General features: G+C 45.7%; 1 protein-coding gene across 1 annotated transcript; it reads left to right on the forward strand.

The window, feature by feature from the left end:
- TSPYL2 (TSPY like 2) lies at positions 1-7325 on the forward strand. The gene is made up of 7 exons (XM_046674076.1): positions 1-1039; positions 2391-2468; positions 2592-2703; positions 2787-2932; positions 3061-3158; positions 3468-4294; positions 6642-7325. Exons 1-7 carry the CDS (start codon positions 257-259, stop codon positions 6788-6790), a joined length of 2193 nt encoding a protein of 730 aa, XP_046530032.1. The 5' UTR covers positions 1-256; the 3' UTR covers positions 6791-7325.
- The last annotated feature ends 13658 nt before the right edge of the window (positions 7326-20983 follow it).

Here is a 20983-nt window from a genome sequence, read left to right on the forward strand (position 1 = left end):
AGCGCAAGCGGCGCCGCGGCGGCCGGCAGCCAATGGCGAGGCGGAAGGGGCCCGGTCCGCGAGGGAGAGGGAGGGCCGGGCGCTTGGCGCGGAGGGAGTAGGGCAGGCGCTGGAGGAGGGAGCGCCAGAGCGAGGCTGTGCGGAGAGCTGGGCGCCTGAGGCGCGGCGGCTGCGCTGCAGGTGTGGCAGGCAGCGGCGGCCCGGCTGAGAGCGAAGGGGCGAGCGCGATCCCCTAAGCTGCGTGAGCCCGGTCACCATGGACCACCCGGATGAGGGGCCTCCTTCCAAGGCCCGCCGCCTGAGTAGCTCCGAGTCCCCTCAACACGACCTGCAGCCGCCGCCGCTCCTGCGACTGCCCCTGCCTCCCCCTCAGCAGCGTCCAAGGCTCCGGGAAGAAACCGAGGCCGCACAGGTGCTGGTTGACATGAGGGGGGTGGGACTGGGCCCCACTCTGCCCCCGCCGCCGCCCTATGTCATTCTGGAGGAGGGAGGGATCCGCGCGTACTTCACCCTGGGTACTGGGGGTCCGGGCTGGGAGCCTGGGATCGAGTCAGGGTATGGGGAGGCGCCCCCTCCCACGGAGAGCCTGGAAGCACTCTCTCCTTCGGAGGCTTTTGGGGGAAGCCTGGGAATTGACTTTCAGGTTATGGAGCCCAGCAGCTTTGCTGGAGAGAAGGCCCTAGAAACCTGTAGCGCAGAGGGGCGGGGGTACCAGAGGTTAGCCGGTCCCAATGGGAAGGAAGAGGCGGTCATCATAGTGGAAGACGACGATGAGGATGAAAAGGAAAGTGTGAGGAAGAGGAGGAGGAAGAAGAGGAAGCAGAGGAAGGTGAAGAAGGAAAGCAAAGAGAATAATGCCGAGAAGATAGACTACATCCTACAGGCACTGGAAAACATTCAACTGGATCTGGAGGCGGTGAACATCAAGGCGGGCAAGGCCTTCCTCCGTCTGAAGCGCAAATTCATCCAGATGCGAAGACCCTTCCTGGAGCGCAGAGACCTCATCATCCAGCATATCCCAGGCTTCTGGGTCAAAGCAGTATCCTTGTCATCTATACTCATGGGCCAGCAGCCCATGACAGAAATGGAGGGAAGTGGGGGAGGGACAGATAGGTTGAAAGGGTGTGGGGGCGCGCCCCTGTTGGAAAAAGGCTAAGTTTGATGGAGGGGGGATGGGAGGAGGGGGGCAAAACAGCACAGAAGCTGGACTAGAGATGGTGAAGGGGGGAGGGGGGCACACAGCATAAAACCTGGACCACAGATGGGTAAGCAGAGAGAGGAGGAGCATAACATAAAAAAATAGATCACAGACGGTGAAAGGGGGAGGGGAGTAGAGGAGCATACAGCAGAAAAATTGGACCAGAGGTGGTGAAAGGAGGGGAGGGGCACACAGAAGATAAACTGACTCAGAGACAGTAAAGAGGGAAGGGAAGGGCGCACAGCAGAGAAATTGCTCAGAAATGGTTCCTAAGTCACACATGGCTCTGCAAGGCTAGGTCTCTGCTTAGATACTAGGGAGACTCCAGTCCTGGCTGGAGAGAAGAGGGCTAGAAAGGGGCTGGAGCCTCTGAAGGATCAGAAGGAGTACCTAGGAATGGAGATCGAGGAGTTAAATGAAGGAAAGGGGAGAGTGAGAAGAATCACTGTTGATAAGCTCATCTCTGGGGGACACACATACGTACATACAACATGTTAGGAACACATGAATTTAACATCCTAGCAGAATTACATGGATACAGACCCTTGGCACTCTCAAAGTATCACATGATCACAGGCCCTCAGCACCCCGGCACACAGTTCATGTGGACACAAGACTTCAGCACCCAAATACAGTATTATGTGGCCACAGGTACTCAGTGTGCAGACATACAGCATCATGTGACTATTGGCCCGCCGCACCCAGACACAGCATCACTTGGACACAAACACTCAGACCCAGACACACAACATCATGTGGACACAGACCCATAACACCCAAATATACGACATCATGTGACTACAGGCCCTCAGCAAACAGAGACAGCATCACTTGTACACAGGCCTTTGGCCCCCAGACACACAATGTCTCGTGAACACAAACCCTCAGCACCCGACGACACAACGTCACATGGACATAGACTCTCAGCACCCAGACAGACAGCACATATGAACCATGCCAAGGCCATCTAACACAGGTTTAACATTGCATAAACACAGGCTCCTACCACATACACAGTGTCAAGGGAATAAAAGTACTGGTTATGTCTCATGACCCACTTGCTCCACACACATCACATGAACACAGACAAAATTCTGCTCCAGCCTCTCTTTTGCTCTGCCCTGCCTGGCCTCCCCTCCCTCCTTCTCTCATTGAACAGTCACTCCTTGACCTAAACTGCTCCCTCCATCAGTTCTTCAACCACCCCAAAATTTCAATCTTGATCAACCAACGTGATGAAGACATTTTCCGCTACTTGACCAATCTGCAGGTCAGGCCAAAGAGATATTTTTCACTAGGACTGGGCAAGGAATTCAATCTTTGGAGGTGAGGGGCCGGGGTGGGAGGGTCCAGGGCGTTGTGGGGATTCCACCATTATCCCCACCCTGAGCAGGTACAGGATCTCAGACATATCTCCATGGGCTACAAAATGAAGCTGTACTTCCAGACAAACCCCTACTTCACAAACATGGTGATTGTCAAGGAGTTCCAACACAACCGCTCGGGTAAGAGTCAGTCTCAGGGCAAATCCATGGGTCCCTCGTGTATCCTTGCCCAGTGCCCTCTCCATAGCCTCCTTTCCCCACAGGCCGGCTGGTGTCTCACTCCACCCCAATCCGCTGGCACCGGGGCCAGGAACCCCAGGCCCACAGGCACAGGAACCAGGACACCAGCCACAGCTTCTTTAGCTGGTTTTCAAAGCACAGCCTCCCAGAGGCCGACAGGATTGCTGAGGTGGGGCCCCTCCCAGTCAGAGAAGGCCTTGCTAGGCTTGCCTCTGCTAGGGTGCCTGTGGAATTGGGAGTAAGCTCTGGGACTTGTACTCATAGCTCTGTTCTCCCTTTTCCCCTCTTTTTCAATAGATTATCAAGAATGACCTGTGGGTTAACCCTCTGCGCTACTACATGATGGGAGAAGGAGGCTACAGGGCAAACAGAAAGAAGCAAGAAAAGGAAGAAAGGTGATGGGGGATTGGTGGCTGAGAGGTGGTTTGTTATAGATGGGGCAAAGACTATGCTAGTGTCACGCAGGATTTATAGAGCCAAAGGGACCTTTGAGATAATCCACTTCGATATGTTTTACAAGTGGGGAGTGATGCCCAGAAATGGGGTGTGAGGTTATGCAGTCAGGCAGAAATGGGACTGTCCCCACCTCATCCCTGGGAGCCCTTATAGCCTACTGCCTCCCCAGTTACTTACCACCTTTCAGTGTCTGTCCTGGGTACACCACCTCCCACCAACCCTATACTCAACCCCAGCCTTCTCCACAGTAAAAACAGGGACGAATGTGAGGTGGTGATTGTGGAAGACTCTGATGACTATCACGCAATGGAAGACATTATCAGCGAGACCTCAGACAGTGATGGTATCACTGACAGTGAGACCATTCATGACATCAAGATCTCTGACTTCATGGAGACCACTGACTGCTTTGAGACCACTGACAATGAGATAACTGACATCAGCGAGAGCCTCTGTGACAGCGAGAGCCCTGACCACAATGAGAGCCCCGACAATGAGACTATCAACAACAGTGAGAGCCCCGATGACAACGAAACCACTGATAACAATGAGAGCACTGATGACGAGACCACTGACGACAATGAGAGTGCCGATGACAACAACGAGAATCCTGACGACAACAACGAGAATTCCAATGACAACAGTGAGAACCCTGAAGACAACAACAACACTGATGACAATGAAGAGAACACTGACGACAGTGATAAGAATGCTGATGGTGACAACAAGAACCCCAATGGTGATGATGAGAACCCCAAAGGTGGCAATCATGGCAGCAATGGCAACAACCAGGACAGCAGTGACAGTGACAACGAAGGAGACAATGAGGGCAGTGATTATGAAGATAATGATGGCAACGAAGGTGACAACGAAGGCAGTGATGATGATGGCAATGAAGGTGACAATGAAGGCAGCGATGATGACGACAGAGACATTGAAGACTACAGGAATAACATTGAAGACCCTAACACAGATCAGGATAACAGCAACAACCAGGATGACTATGAGGATGAGGTAGAGACCATCTCCGAAGAAGAATCGTCGGTGGAGGAAGAAGAGGAGGGCAGTGAGGAGGGTAAGCTAGAGTCCCTCTTATCTTCCCTCTTTTCTCTTCTCTCAGAGAAAAGCTGGCCAGGGTCAGGGTATCAAAGCTTGAGCACAATCTGCTCATGTGGAGAAAAGAAAAAAGCATTCTGTGCAAGTTTTTAAACAAAGCAAGGCCAGGGAACATTTAACTTACAAATGTAATAAAACCAAAGATACAAATTTCAGTTGTAGGTGATGGGTAGATAGGTTGTAACAAAGCAAAAGACAAATATGAAGAAGGGAGAAGAGATAGGAGACAGTGGGTGGAAAACTAAGGACACATTCACTCGGAGAGACAGGGAAAAAAGTGGCAAACACATTGCAATTCAGCACACTCTGTACCCAGCCCTGGCCTTCTGGGAACTCCCAGGCTTGTTTGGGGAACTGAGGGTGAAATGAACAGTGTGCTGTGTGAACGCAGAGGAGGGAGCAGCTAATTCTACCTTAAGAGTGGGGAAGGGGAGAACTAGAGAAAGGAAGTGACATTTGAGTTGGAGGTTGCATTCATGTTAAAAAGCATTATGGGCATTCTCATGGAAGGGATCACATGAACAAGGGCCTGGAAGGGTGAAAATGCATAATATGTGGACAGAGTTTCCCAAATTGTCTTCTGAGGACCCTTTACTAGTTCTGAAAACTGCTTCCCACAGAAAGGTTCAGTGGTCAAATATGTTGGGGAAATACTGCATACAATAATACCATCTTCATGTGGAATTACACGTACATTAGCACCTTAAGGCTCTAAGAAGCTCTGCTGTAAGAAACCTATTTAAACTTTGTGGAACCCAGCATTTCCCAAACTTCTTGACCACAGAAACCATTGTTCACTGTTCACCAAAGAGCGTTTTGGGAAACGCTGAGGAAGGGTTGCACGTGGGTGTTTGAGGGAGAATGTAGTATTTAAGGGAGCTCCCAGGTTTCCTTCTGGCTTGGATGACTGGCAAAAGGAGGTGCCATTTCCTGGGATGGGGAACTACTTATTGGTGGGACTGATGGGATGTAGGGAGGCACACAGAGTTAGAAGGGCTTGTTGGACATAAGGCACAGGTGGCCCAGGGGCAGGTGGTTGGTTCTATGTCTGAGAAGTCAGAAGTTGTCAAGAAAGGGGGGTAACAAGCCAGAGCAGAGTCCTAGCCTTGGATTCTGGGGCAAATTAACATTATTGTATCCAAGTCCAATTAACATTAATGAAGTGGTTACTATGTGCCAGGCACTATTCTAAGTAAATTACTTGTTTTAATTCATTTAATCCTCACAGCAACTCTTATGAGGTAGGTACTATTATCCCCGTTTTATAGATGAGAAAACTGAAGCTCTGAGAGGGTAGAGTTAGGAGGAGAACCAGGTCATGGAATGTTCTAAGAAGGAGGGGATTGTCAGCAGTGTCCAGTGCTGCTCAAAGGTCAAGTAAAATGATGACTAGGATGTGTCCCTTGGATTTGGGGCTGAATAGATCATCTGTGACCTTGGCAAGAGTAGTTTCAATGGATTGGTAGGGGCAGAGCCAGACCACAGTGGGGTGGGGGGAGGGAATAAGCAGGGGATACGTTAATAGGGTCAAACCTTGGCCAGGAACGAACGGGATGGCAGAGGGCAGGCAAGGGAGATGTTTGAGTCTAGCTTAGGCAGGCAAACGGAGGAGACGCAGGCCCCTGGGGGAGGTGGAAGGAGCAGAAAGACCAACCAATCCTGGAGATTTTGACCATGGGGTACCTGGCAAATGGTCCCTTCCATTGAGGAAAAGAGCAAGGCACTGAGGAAGGAGACATTGAATGAGTGAGTAGACTCAATCTAGACACATTTTCAGGTAGGGTAGGGAAACTGAAGGAGTTGCCAGCCCCACCCCCTCCCACAGGATGGCATATCTTCTTTCAGAGAAGGGGAGACAGAGTTATCTGCCCAACGTTAGGGTGGGAGTGGGGGTGGGGAATTGGGCTGAAGAAGACAGACTGGGGCCTGTTTGGATCAAACTGGGGAGAAGGAGCAAGGGAGCTGCCTCGGGATGAATAGGTTTATTCAGCTGAGATCGGAACTCAGGACGAGACACACATTGATGCATACAGGAAGAGAAAAAGCTACTTTCAGACATGTATCAATTTTGATAGGGCAGAGGCAGGAAACCCACCCTGCCTTCCTGCTTCCCTCCTGTTTCCCCTCTGGGCTTCCTTGAGTACACACACACACAGACACACACACACTTGTTTCAAGCAGAGGCGCTTGGTGAGTGGTCCCAGTCCCCCCAAAGCCCTGGCTCTGGGCTTTGTTCCCTGTTAAGAGTGACATCTGCTTACCCATCTAACCACCTTCCTCCATTTTTGCCTTTCTCCCCTGTGCAGGCAGCCAGCAACAAGGTGAGGACAGCGATGACGAGGAAGGAATCGAAGATTCAGAAGGAGGGGAACACTCTGAAGACTCCTACATGGAGGAGGTGCTTCAGGTCCAAAACGCTTGGGCCAACCCGGGGAAGAGGGGCAAAACCGGATAAAAGTCTCCCCCTTGCGGGGGCTTCCTCTGTATCCTTCTCCCCCTACCCCATTTGCCCTCCCCCTCAGCTAGGGCCGTGCGGCCCCACATTGCACTTCTGGGGGCTGACGACTTCTTACACGGGTTTAAAGTTTATTTTTATGGGTTAGTAATTGTAGAGTTCTTATTTTGGGGGGAGGGAAAGGGGGTTCCCCCTCCCTTTTGGCCCTCCTCCCCCGCAGGCTTCTGTGTGCTGCTAAACGTATTTATTGTGATGCCTTGGTCAGGGCCTCTCTATCCACCCCCCTCGTGCTGTATGGAGTGGACACCCTTGATCCCGAAGCAGGGAGGGCTGCTGTGGCCTTGGGGGGCTCTGCTGCCACCCTGTTCTTCCAAGTCTTTTCTTTCCCCTCCATCCCTCGCCTTTCCCCGCTGTGCCCGCTAGGCCGCCTCGGTGTCTATGCAAGGCCGCTTCCCCATTGCGGTATTCCTGTTCCCCTCCCCCAGAAGCCCCGCCTCGTTCCCTGTGAACCCTGGTAATCCTAATAAAATTCTGAGCAAAACCAAAGTACTGCTTTCGAGTCTTTTTCTCCCGTCCGGTGCGCCATCCCCAGCAGCCAGTCTTTCTTCCCACAAGCCCGCATGTAGCCGCCTGGTATACGCGCTGGCCTGCAAGGTGGTAGTTAAGGGGGCGGGCGGTGGAGGGGGGGCGGGGTGCGGCTGGCTGGGAGCCAGCTCCGCGGGGCGGCAGAGGTGTTGGTTCAGCCCAATGCGGACCTTCCTGGCCAATGGCAGGGCGAGGCTCAGGAAGCCCCTCCCTCTCCCGGCCCGGCAGTGGACCCAGCCAGGTAGTAGACAGCTTCCCACGCCTTCCCTTCTCGCTCACAGAAACGCCTTGCGCCCTAGAACATCCATTTATTCAGTGATTCATCTTTTTATTTATCGTGCGTCAAACCTTTCCGCGGACCTAGTGTGATCTGGGCGTGGGGGGAGCCTGAGGAATCAATTTTTCTCGTTCGCATGTAGTAGAAAGAAATATCGGCCGGACGTCACAACCCAATAATGCAGGAGTGCTCTCTCGTCTCGGGGCGGGGTGAGGGGGGGCGGTTGCAGGGTCTCTGGAGCTGGGCCTGGGGGAGAAAGCAAGAAAAAATGCCCAGGCCAAGGAGTTTGCATAGAGATAAGGGAAAAGCCAAGGGAAATTGCTATATATAGCTATGTGATGAGGGGGTGGTCGGGAGTTGGCGTGACTGAAGGGCAGGTTTTATCTGGGAGACCTTGGAAAGGCCGGGTTGTTTTAAATTTTGGATACAGTAACTTTATTTCAACGGATACCAGAAATACCTCCCAGATTCTTTCTGGATCATAACGATAACTTATGCACACATCCAGGTGGGCCTTCTGCAATATAGCTCCCGAACTTTCTACCCAACGCCCTTATTTTGCTGGAAACCTTCAGACACGGTTTGATTTGCGTTTTAGAGAATGCCCTCTGCTGGCTGCCAGGAGAATGGATTGGAGGAAGGGAGAGCCGTGAGGAAGTTGAGCTATATACTTCAGGTGAGAGTGGCGTGATGGGGGCGGATATGGGAAGTTTTTTAAAATAATTTTTTTTTACTTTAGAAGTTTAGATTTACGGAATTATTGCGAAGATAATACAGACAGTTCCTGTATGCCCCACAGCCAGTTTCCTCTATTGTTAACATCTTACATTAGTATGGTACATGTCACAATGAACCAATATCAAAACAGTATTATTAACTAAAGTCCATAGTTTAGTCAGATTTCCTTAGTTTTTACCTAATGTCCTTTTTCTGTTCCAGGATGCCAGCCAGGATACCACATTAGATTTAGTCATCATGTCTTCATATGCTCCTCTTGGCTATGACAGTTTCTCAGGCTTTTCCTTGTTTTTGATGACCTGGAATCATCAACATTTGAGGAGTACTGGTCAGGTATTTTGTAGAATGTCCCTCAGTTGGGATTTGTCTGATGTTTTTCTCATGATTAGACTGGGGTTATGGGCTTGGGGAAGGAAGACACAAATTAAAGTACCATTCTCATTGCATCATATCAAGGGTATATGCTATCAGTATGCCTTCTCACTGTTGATCTTAACCTTGATCACCTGGCTGAGGTAGTGTATGTCAGGTTTCTCCACTGTAAAATGACTCCTTCCACCCCCCCTTTCCATACTGTATTCTTTTGGAAGGAAGCCAGTAAGCGTAGCCCATGCTTAGGGAGTGGGGAGTTATGCTTCATCTCTTTGAGGGGGAGGCAGCTACATAAATTAATTGGAATTCTCCTGCATGAAAAATGTGTCTATTCTATGAGAGCTTTTAAGGTGCTGGAATCGATAGGCTTTAGATACAGGAAAAGAGGGATTGAGAGAAGTCAAGGATGACTACCAGGTTCCTGTGGGACCTTTGGCAAGGCCCCTTCCCTGTCCGGGCCTCCTCTGTGAAATGGTTGGGATACCAGATCTTGGACATACTCCATGATTCTGATAAACGTTTTGGGGAAAGCATGGAGGCTTGGATGCCTCTGGTTCTGACCCGGGACCGCACTGTCAGAAGTGAGTAGAGGGGACTCTGGCCCAGAAAGGGGAACATCTTGCCTCAGGGCCAGGGCTGAGAGGATCCTGAGTCAAGGCATCTTGTGCAGAGGAAAGAGAAACCTATGTGCAATATGAGGAGCCAGTCCCATTGAGCATGTGGTGACGTGGAGCGGGGGAGGGGGTGGGGAGCAGCAGCGGCTAAGGGCCTGGAGTGGGCCAGGAAGAGGTCAGCTTGGCAAGAAGATCACAGCCAGTCTGAGAGACAGGTGGCCTGGATACACTTGCCTCTCTCTGCTCCGTCTCACAACCTGACTCCCTCACCCTCTCTAGAAGGCCTCAGTTTTCCCATCTGCAAACTTTGGCTAATCGTGCTGGGGGGTCAGCTTAGGGGAAGCAACCTGCCTAAGATCCCAAGATAGAGTCTAGCCTTGAAGCAGACCTCTGAAGCCTGGCCTTCAGCATGATCTTCCCTGATTCCTTTCTGTCCCCTAATCAAATCCCCAACCCTTCATCGTGGCATTTGAGGCTCTTCTTCACCCATCCTGTCAGAGAGAGCCTCTGGCTTCAGGGACACTGTTAGGAGCCAATTATTGAATTCTCATATAGTTGGCCAGGGTGCTCACGTCCTGGGTTGAGGCATGAGAGGAGAGGATATTCTTTGCCTAGAGTGACATCTTGTTCCCTGTTCCCTCTTTCCTCAGTGTGTGGTCTGGCTTCAGCTCCTTCCTGTTCTGGGCCTCCAAAAGGGAGGGCTGTTCTGGAAGGTCTTTAAGGTCACATCCAACTCCAAAATATACTCTTTGCTGAAGACCAGAGAAGATGGGCCCCATTTGCTGGGATCCTAAACAGAAACCAAGAGGAGGATGAGGAGCCGTGGACCCAATATGCCCTAGGGCCTGTTCCCATGCTGAAGCTTCTTGTCTTTGTATCCTTCACGCAGTCCTCTGCAGCAGAGGACACTGCTCCTGGGGGTGAGGTTCCCAGGATCTCCTGGGGCCAGACCTTTACAGTACCACCCACTTCTGTGAACAAAAGCAGACTAGTAGAGGCAAAACTAGATTCAGGAATATCCCTCTTTCTTAGGTGACTAAAAAGGCCAGCACTGGCTCCCTCGGTTGGAGGTGTGGAGGATGGTTAGAGAGAAAGCCTATTATTCATTCAGCAAACATTTATTGAGCACCTACTCTGTGCCTGATACTAAACTGGGTGATAGGGATACAACAAGGAAACATGATAGACCAAGTCTTTGTCCTGTTCGAGCCCAGAGTTTAAGACAAATGTTCTTAACATTTTTTGTCGATGGACCTGTTTGGCGATCTGGTGAAGGCTATAGACCTTTTCTCAGAAAATATCTTTTAAATGCATAAAATAAAATACCTAGAGTTACAAAAGAAACTTATTATACTGAAATATAGTTATTAAAATATCGAAAAAGCAAATATGTGCTACAGTAATATATGTGCTCCTGGCTAATCCATTAAATCATAAGATCTAATGGGGGGTCTAATGACTATCATGATTTTAAAATAGAGATGAGATTACATGATATTTCAAGAGATCTGCAACATCTATAATGTGATATGAAAATCTCTGTGATTTCTATTGGTGACAGAGTCACAGGTACTACTACTACTATGGTTGGTTACATTCTTTACTGAAAAAAAATGCTAAATTTCAATTAGAGGAGAGTGAAAATAAGGATGTAATTTTTTTTTATTTGAGCTAACGTCTATTGCCAATCTTCTTTCTTCTTCTTCTTCTTCTTCTTCTTCTTCTTCCCAAAGCCCCCTAGCACATAGTTGTATATTCTAGTTGTGGGTCCTTCTGGTTGTGCTATGTGGGATGCTGCCTCAGCATGGCCTGACAGCTGGTGCCATGTCCGTACCCAGAATCCAACCCGGTGAAACCCTGGGCCGCTGAAGCAGAGTGGCAAACTTAATCACTCAGCCACCAGGCTGGCCCCAAAGATGTAATTTTTTTCCCATTCAAATTCATGGACCCCTCCAAACCCTGTCCCCTGACTGGATTGCTGGATTGGAGTTCTGTGAACCCAAATTAAGAACCCCTGATAATAGGAAGGACCTTCGTGTCTCTTCCTTCTTCTTTTTTTTCCCCCCGAGGAAGATTTGCCCTGAGCTAATATCTGTTAATCCTCCTCTTTTTTTCTGAGGAAGGCTGGCCCTGAGCTAACATCCATGCCCATCTTCCTCTACGTTATATGTGGGACGCCTACTACAGCATGGCTTGCCACACGGTGCCATGTCCACACCCTGGATCCAAACTGGCGAACCCCGGGCCACGGAAGCAGAACGTGTGCACTTAACCACTGCGCCACCGGTGGCCCCTTTCCTTCCTTCTTAAACATCTTTCATTTGGAGGACAGAAGCCTGGGTTTTATTCTGGGCCTTATTGCTGTGTGACCTCAAGCCAATCAGTTTGCCTCTCTAGGCCATAGTTCCCTCAGTCTGAGACAATGGGAAAGGCAAGAAGTAGGAGGGGAAACCTTAACCATTTATGCTCTAGGCAATTAATTTATATTCTCTCATTTACTCCTCACAATGACATTGTCAGGAAAGATTTTTAAATTATCTTCCCGTTTCACAGATGATTAAACTGAGGCTCCTAGGAAGGCTGTCACTTTACCAATGTCTTAGTAAGTAGCAGGCACTGGTGGGTGACTGGTCAGACCCCCATAACCACCTCATCCTCCATGGATGAAATTAGGAACTACACTCACATTGAGCGAAAGAAACCTGGCTCAGAAATCCCTGCAGGTGGGGGGTAGAGCTACAGGAAATACGAGGACAGAGTCATGTCTCAGCGGAGTCCTGGCTTACGCAAGGTGGCTCATGGAGATTAAAACGTCAAGAAGTTGGGGATCTCCCATTGTTCAGTGACTCACGCGAGGCCTCGCTTTGGGCTTCGCGCCTGCGTGATCCCAACTAACCTCAGGAAGCCCTGTCGAATAGAGTAGCAAAGGGAAATAACGAGCCCTCCCCTGCTGACCAATCCTATTAAAGGGTTGGCTTGGCTCGGAAATCAATCAAAGACCCCCGAGGGGGCGGAGTTTTCTTCGGCTTGGATCCAGTCTTTGAGGGTAAAAATAAAGCGTTTCCATCTCCAGCCAATCCCAAGGAAGAGGGGAGGACACTCCTCCAATGGGAGCCCGGGAGCCGTCCGTAGCGGTGGAGGCCTGCTACCCGTCTCTTGCTCTAGACGGCGGGAGGGACGCGTCCCGGGTGTTCGCGAGATCCAGCTGTCTGCCCCTGGAATCTGCGCGCGGCAGTGGCGGCGCCGAAGGCCGGAGGTGTCGGGTGAGAAGCTGTAAAGATGCAGGTCCGGGGCGCGCAGGAAAGAGGCTGGGCCGAAGCGCGTGAGGGGTGGGACCTGGGCGAGCTTTCACCTGGGCGGCCTCTCAACCCTAGGTCAGCGGGTTGCGGAAGATCGTGCGGGTAGCAAAGGGAGGGCGAGTGCTCCTGCGGCCCCAGACGGCAACCAGGTGAGTACCCTGCGAAGCCCACCGCCCGTCCCCGCCTTTCTGTCTCTTCTCTCTCTCCCCCTCCCTCCCTGCCCCTCTGTCGCTATCTCTGTCTAATAATCTCCACCTGAGGCAATACATGTGCCTCACTTTGCCCAGCGCCTGGCCTCTAGAAAATTTTCAGTGAATAATGACTGTCGTGATTGAAAAGAATGTTATCTCTCTTGGTCTTTGGCTTTGCTTTCTCCCTGTCTCTGACCCTCCCCCACTGGTTCTTCTTTCTGAATGCTTCTGTCTTTCTCTGTTATTGTTTATCCTCTTTCTACCTCTTTCCCATCCCTAAACAGGTTAGAGGTGCATTGATAATAGCAATAGCTTGGCTTGAGAGCGCCTGTGAGCTTAGCCTGGGGCTCTGGACTGTTTTGTGGGTAAAAAATGGAGCCTGGCCTTTGGTTGCTTCTGGCCTCATGGAGAAGAGAACCCTCTGTTGTCTAGCTTCTGTGTTAAACAGTAGAGATCTCCAGGGTGGGAGCAACTTAGATGAAAAAGTGGATCAGGACCTTTATTTTATATCATATTAGTCACTGCAAGAAGACCAAGGGTCTCCTAGTTACATCCCCATATAGCCCTGGACGCCCTCTCTTCTGTCCTCATCCTGAAATCCTTTGACTAGGCCTTCTAGAACCCACCTTCAGTCATCAGCAAAATTCCCTCCATTCATTCCCTGGCTTTTGAATAGTCCCTTCATTTTCGTGCCATGCCTTAGTAGTTCTCATACCTGTTGGACCCAACACTCCATTTATTGTAATGTATTATTTTGAAATTCCCCCTTCACTATTCTGAAATGAAGTGCATAGATAATAGAATCTGTCTACACACATAATTCCCTCAAACCAAATAATGTCCTAATTGTAATATAAAGGAGAGTAAAGGAAGAGTAATTTGTAATGAAACAATATGTATTTCAATATGTAAAGGCTGGGATGTAATTCCATTAGAAGACATAATGAAATGGTCTTCCACATAATGATACTTAGACCTGGGAATGTGACAGCTGCACAGTTGTTGACTGGTGACTCAGAAACCACAGGTAGGGTGCTGTGATTTTCCTAGATGATGAACAATTGTTCATAAAGTTCTAAACAAAGTTCAGTCTTCCCTCAATTTATATGGTTGTTGAATTTCCCGCATATATCAAAATGCATGATCTGGCCTCCATAACCTCTCTGACTTTATCTCTTACCGCTCTCCCCACTTGCTTCCTCTGTTCCACCCATACTGGCCTCCTTTATGCTATTTAAACATATTAGGCACACTTCCACCTCAGGGCTTTGTACTGGGCCATCCCCTGTACCTAGAACGCTTTCCCCCCGGATATCCACAAGCCTCAGGCCCTCACTTCCTTTGGGCCTCTCTCCTCAGATGTCACTTTCTCAGTGAGGCCTACACTAACCATTCTGTTCAAAATTGCAGCTCTCCCCTAACACATACCCTCTGTTTTTTCCATTGTGCTCCTCACTCTCTTATATAATATATGTTACATCTTTATTATGTTTCTTGTTTATTGTCTGACTCTCACACTCGATTGTAAGCTACAGAAGGGCAAAGATTTTTGTCTGTTTTGTGCCTGCTGTATCCCTGTTACCTAAAACAGTGCTTGGCACATAGTAGGCTCTCTCAGTCACTGTTTGTTGAATGAATGAATGAATGAATGAACACGTTTTGCACTTACATGATTGTCTGCAGAGGCATTCTAAACTTGTATGGGACAGGGCACAATTCTTTGCTGTGTGGAGCTGTTTTGTGCCCTGCAGGGTGCTAAGCATTCCTGGTCCATGCCCACTAAATGTCACTAGTGATCTCAAATTATTGTGATAGTCAAAAATGCCCACAAACACCCCTTGACTGTCCACCCCCTTCCTGTGAGTCACTGCTTGAATGGAAATTTAGCTTGCCCCGAGCACTCTGCTCCCCCAGCAGACCCCTCATCCCCCTCTTACCAGGATGCCAGGAGATGGGGGTAGGTGTCCTCACTCTAATTGCCCTGCCCAGAGATTTTCTCTCCCTCTTCCTAAAACAAGCTTTTTTTTTAGAATTTAAAAAAATTTTATTTTTAAATGATTTCAGATTTTTAAAAAGTTGTAAAAATAGTACAAAGAATTCCCATATATCCTTCACTCACGTTCCCCAAATGTTAAGAAATTATACAACTATAGTTCAGTTATCAAAATTAGGAAATTAACATTGGTATAATACTATTACTGAAAGTACAGAACTTATTCGGATTTCATCAGTTTTTCCACTAATATCATTTTTCTCTTCTAGGATCTAATTCAGGATCCCACATTGCATTTAGCTGTCATGTCTCCTTAGGCTCTTCCAATCTGGGACAGTTCTTTAGTCTTTCTTTGTCTATCATGACTTTGATATTTTGGAAGAGTCCTGGCCAGTTACTTTATAGAATTTGGGTTTGTCTGATGTTTCCTTGTGGTTATAGTTTAGTTATGTAGTTTTGGCGAGAATACCACAGAAGAGATGTGTCTTCAAGTGTTTTATATCAGGAGGCACATGATGTCAGTTTATCTCAATACTGGTTTTGTTCACTTTGACTATTTGTTGAAGGTAACGTCTGCCAGGTTTTTCCACTATAGTTGCTCTTTTTTCTTTTGTAATTACTAAGTAATTTGTGGAGAGATACTTTAAGATTATGTAAATATCAACCACCTTGTTTTAAATCTCACATCATCAGATTATACCATCATCCACCCGTCTGTATTATAGTCAAGTACAGACATACACACCTACCTGCCCCTGTCACAGCTCATTCCTAGGAGAATTTAGCTACTAGCTCACTGTCCCTCTCTATAACACTACCTTAGTCCTACTTCTTGGTTATTTTAATATCCTCGTAGGTGACCCTTCCAATGTTCTTGTCTCTCAGTTCTGTGATCTGTTCTCCCACAATGCTCTTGCTCTTGGCTTTCAACCCCACCTCAGCCACCCACTCTGATAGTCTTACCCTTCTTCCAATCAGTACCTGTGACTGCATCGCCTCCATAATCTCAGTTTCAGGCATCCTGCTATCCTGCTATTCAGCCAGTACCTCCTACCCTTCTCAGCTCACTCCCTCTAGCACCCAAACTCCAACAATCCTTCAATGCCACGGGGACTGAATGTTTTCACTACCCTTTACTTCCTCCATGTTCCCATGTCCTTCCTTTAATCAACTTAGATTCTGTGGTTCATCATTATAATCATTCCCTTGCATATGTCCTCACTTCCTTTGCCCTCTGTCACTTCAGCATACTTACCTGGCAAAACCCCAGCCCTGGTTGAATCCAACTCTCTGCTTGTTCCATTGTACTTCCCTAGGCCATTCACTCTCCTACCTTCCTAAATGACTGTTTTATACCTTCTCTTTCCTCAAATCTCCAACACCTACTCTCCCATCCTATACTTAGGCTACCTGCTTGACCAAAAAATTAAAACCATCAGAAGAAACCTCCAGTTTCCCAAAACCACATCCAACCACCAAACAACATCTGTACTCACATACTCTGCCTTCTCTGTTACGGATAAACTGTCCCTGCTGTCGTCAAAATCCATCCCTCCACTTTGGCACTAAATCCCACGCTCTCTCACCTCCTTGAAGACATTGCTCCAGCAGTTCTCACCTCTCCACAAGACCACTCCCATCAGCGCACAGACATTCTATGGTCGCTCCAATCTTTGTGTTACAGCTTTATTGAGATATATTTCACATACCATAAAATTCACCCCTTTAAAGGGTACTATTCAGTGGTTTTTAGTAGATTCACAGAGTTGTGCAACCATCACCATAATCAATTTTAGAACATTTTTATCCCCGCCCAAAAAAGAAGCTTCATACTCACTAGCAGTCACTCCCCATGACTCCCCTCCACCCAATCCTAGGTAACCACTAATCTACTTTATCTATGGATTTGTCTAATGTAGACATTTCGTATAAATGGGATCATACAATACATTGGTCTTTATGACTGGCCTCTTTCATTTAGCTTAATGATTTTGAGAGTCATCCGTGTTGTTGCATGTAGCATTCCTTTTAATTGCCAAATAATATTCCACTGTATGGATATACCACATTTTGTTTATTCATTCATCAGTTGATGGACATTTCAGTTGTTTTCACGTTTAGCTATTATGACTAATGTTGCTCTGAACATTTGTGCACAAGTTTTTGTGTGGATGTATGTTTTCTTTTCCCATGGGTAGATACCTAAGAGTGGAATTGCTCAGTCATATGGCGAATCCATGTTTAACTTTTTGAGGAACTACCAAACTGTTTGCAAAAGTGGCTGCACCATTTTACATTACCATCAGTAATGTATGAGGGTTCCAATTTCTCCATATCCTCACCAACACTTTTTATTGTCTTTTTTATTATAGCCATCCTAGTAAGTATGAAGTGGTACTTCATTGTGGTTTTGATTTGCATTTCCTTAATAACTAATGATGTTGAATATCTTTTCATGTATTTATTTCCTATTTGTGTATCTTTTGGAGAAAGGTCTATTCAAATACTTAGCTCTTTTAAAATTAGATTATTTGTCTTTTTGTTGAATTGTAAGTGTTCTTTATATATTCTGGATACAAGTCTCTTGTCAGATGTATGAATTGCAAATCTTTTCTCCCATTCTGTGGGTTGTCTGTTTACTTTTTTTTTTTTTGAGGAAGATTAGCCCTGAGCTAACTGCTGCCAATCCTCTTTTCGCTGAGGAAGACTGGCCCTGAGCTAACATCCATGCCCATCTTCCTCTACTTTATATGTGGGACACCTACCACAGCATGACGTGCCAAGCGGCGCTATGTCCATACCCGGGATCCAAACCGGTGAACCTTGGGCCACTGTAGTGGAACATGCGCACTCAACTGCTGCACCACTGGGCGGCCCCCAGTCTTTTTACTTTCTTGATGGTGTCCTTTGATGCACAAAAGTTTTTAATTGTCATTAAGTCCAATTTATCTATTTTTTGTTTTGTTACTTGTGCTTTTCATGTTGTATCCAAGAAACCATTCCCTAACCCAAGGTCACAAAGATTTATTCCTGTGTTTTCTCCTAGGAATTGTGTGGTTTTAGTTCTTACATTTAGGTTGATGATCCATTTTGAGTTAATTTTTGTGTATGGTGTGAGGTAGGGGTCCAAATTTCATTCTTCTGCATGTGGATGACTAGTTATCCCAGCATTTTGTTGAAAAGAGTATTTTTTCCCTCCCTCACTGAATTCTCTTGGCAACCTTGTCAAAAATCAACTGACCATAAATAGTAAGTGTTAAAGTTAATTTCTGGACTCTCAATTCTATTCCATTGATCTGTTATGTCTGTCACTATGCCAGCCAACACTGTCTTGATTACTGTCACTGTGTAGTAAGTTTTGAAATCAGGAAATGGGAGTCTTCCAACTTTGTTCTTCCTTTGTCAGACTGTTTTGGCTATTCGCATTTCCACATAAATTTTAAGATCAGCTCATCAATTTTTGAAGAAAAACAGCTGAAATTTTTATAGGGATTGCACTGAATCTATATATCAATTTTGGAAGTATTGCCATTTAACAATATTATGTCTTCTGATCCATGAACATGAGATGTCTTTCCATTTAGATCTTTAATTTCTTTCAGAGATGTTTTGTACTTTTCAATGTGTAAGTCTTGCACTTCTTCTGTTAATTTATTTCTAAATATTTTCTTCTTTTTGCTGCTATTATAAATGGGATTATTTTCTTAAATTCACTGATTATTCATTGCTAGTGTATAGAAATACATTTGATTTTTGTTTATTGATCTTCTATCCTATCAGCAAGTTCATTGCTGAACTCGTTTGTTAGCTTTTTGGTGGATTCCTTAGGATTTTCTGTATACGAGATCATACCATCTGCAAATAAAGATAATTTTACTTTTTATTTCCAATCTGGATGCCTTTTATTTCTTTTTATTGACTAATTGCCCTGATTAGACCTTCTGGTACAATATTGACTTGAGGTGAGGAGAGCAGACACTTGTCTTGTTCCTGATCTTAGGGGGAAAGCATTGAGTCTTTCTCCATTAAGTGTGATGTTAGCTCTGGGTTTTACATTATCAAGTTGAGGAAGTTCCCTTCACCTCCTAGTTCTCTGAGTGTTTTTGCCATGAAAGTGTGTTGAATTTTGTCACGTGCTCTTTCTGCATCTATGAGATGATCATCTGGAATTTATGCTTTATTCTATTAATATAGTGTATTACATTGATTCATTTTCAGATAATAAACCAACCTTGCATTCCTGAAATAAATCCTACTTGGTCATGTTATATAATACTTTTTATATGTTGCTGGACTTGGTTTGCTAGTATTTTGTTGAGGATTTTTACATCTTATTTATGAGGGATATTGTTCTGTAGTTTTCTTTTCTTGTGATGTCTTTGTCTGGTTTTGGTATCAGGGTAATACTGTTTGCATAGAATGAGTTGCAAGTGTTTCCTCCTCTGTTTTTTGGAAGGGTTTGTAAAGGATTGCTATTTGCTTTGTGTATGTCATATGCCTTTTCTGTTTCACTGTTCTTCAATTCCTCTCTTCTTTTGGGTTAAGTAGATATTTTCTACTGTAACTTTTAAATTTCCTTGTTAACTATATATTTTTTGAGTTAGGTTATTAGTGGTTGTCCTGGGGATATTACATCTTGAATTAACCTACTTGAATTAACATCTTGAAACAACCTACTTGGGATTAATTCTAACTTAGTTTCAATAGTATATAAAAACTTTGCTCCAGTAGATTTCTGTTCCCTCTCTCCTCCTTTATAGTATTATTATCATACAAATTACTTCTTTATACATTATAAGCCCATCAACACAGTATTATTATTATTTCTTTATGCAATTGTCTTTTAAAACAGATAGGAAAATAAGAGTTACAAACAAAACTACTTTCTTTCATAATCCCTATGTAGTTACTTTCAAGTTACCATTTAGTGTCCTTTCACTTCAGCCTGAAAGTAGTGTTTCTTGTAGGATAGGTCTGCTAGAAACAAATTCTCTTAGTTTTTGTTTATCTTCTCTTTCATGTTTGAAGGACAATTTAGCTAGATATAGAATTCTCAGTTGACAGTCTTTTTGTTTCGTTATTTTGAAGATGTCATCACACTGTCTTCTGGCCTCCATGGTTTCAGATAAAAAGTCAGTAGTTAATCTTATTGAGGATCCCTTGTGTGTGATAAGTCATTTTTCTCTTGCTGCATTCAAGATTGTCTTTTTGTCTTTAAACTTTCATCAGTTGCACTATGATGTGTCTAGGTGTGGACCTCTTTTAGTTTATTCTACCTGATCTTCTTAAATGTAATAGATTCATATTTTTCATCAAATTTATGATCTTGTGGCCCTTTTCTCTTCCTTTGGTGACTCCCATTATGCGTATGTTGGTACTTTTGATGGTGTCCCACAAGTCTGTGAAGCTCTGTTTCCTTTTCTTCATTCTTTTTTCTTTCTGCTTTTCAGATTGGATAGTCTCTATTGACCTATCATCAGATTTACCCTTTATCTCTTCTGCCAGCTCAAACTATTGTTGAGCCCCTCTAAGTGAATTTTTAATTTCAGTTATACTTTTCAATTCCATATTTTCTATTTGATTCTTTTTTATGATTTCTATCTCTTTATTAATATTCTCTTTGCTGAAACATTGTTCTCATACTTTCATTTAATTCTTTAGGTATGATTTCCTTTAGTTCTTTGAAAATATTTATAATAGCTAATTTAAAGTTTTTGTCTATCAAGTGCCAAACATGGGCCTCTTCAGGAACATGTTCTCTTGACTGATTTTTTTCCTGTATATATAACATACTTTATTGTCTCTTTGCATGTCTCATAATTTTTTGTCAAAAACTGAACATTTTAGGTACTCTAGTCTAACAACTTTGGTATCCCATTCTTCCACCCTCAAGGTTTGTTGCCCTTCTGTGTTTTCTGTGTGTATATGTGGTTGTTTTTATTGTTATTTTTCTTGTTGCTGTTTATTTGTCTAGTGACTTTTATTGACTAATTCTGTGGATTCTATATTCCCTGCATTATGTGGCCCCTGAGTTATCTGCTAGCTTATTTCTTAAAAGTTCTTGTTTTTATTTTTAAACCTAGCTTCCTAGGGGTCACACCTAGGTAAGTATAATTTGGTGGTC

This window comes from Equus quagga, chromosome 10, assembly GCF_021613505.1.
Source record: "Equus quagga isolate Etosha38 chromosome 10, UCLA_HA_Equagga_1.0, whole genome shotgun sequence".
In the NCBI taxonomy this organism is placed as follows: domain Eukaryota; kingdom Metazoa; phylum Chordata; class Mammalia; order Perissodactyla; family Equidae; genus Equus; species Equus quagga.

Bases quoted from the DNA above. Each gene is read 5' to 3' on its own strand.
- TSPYL2 (XM_046674076.1), top strand. From the start codon at position 257: ATGGACCACCCGGATGAGGGGCCTCCTTCCAAGGCCCGCCGCCTGAGT. The intron at 2,469-2,591 runs GTCAGGCCAAAG...CACCCTGAGCAG, and splicing joins GCTACTTGACCAATCTGCAG to GTACAGGATCTCAGACATAT. The intron at 4,295-6,641 runs GTAAGCTAGAGT...TCCCCTGTGCAG, and splicing joins AGAGGAGGGCAGTGAGGAGG to GCAGCCAGCAACAAGGTGAG.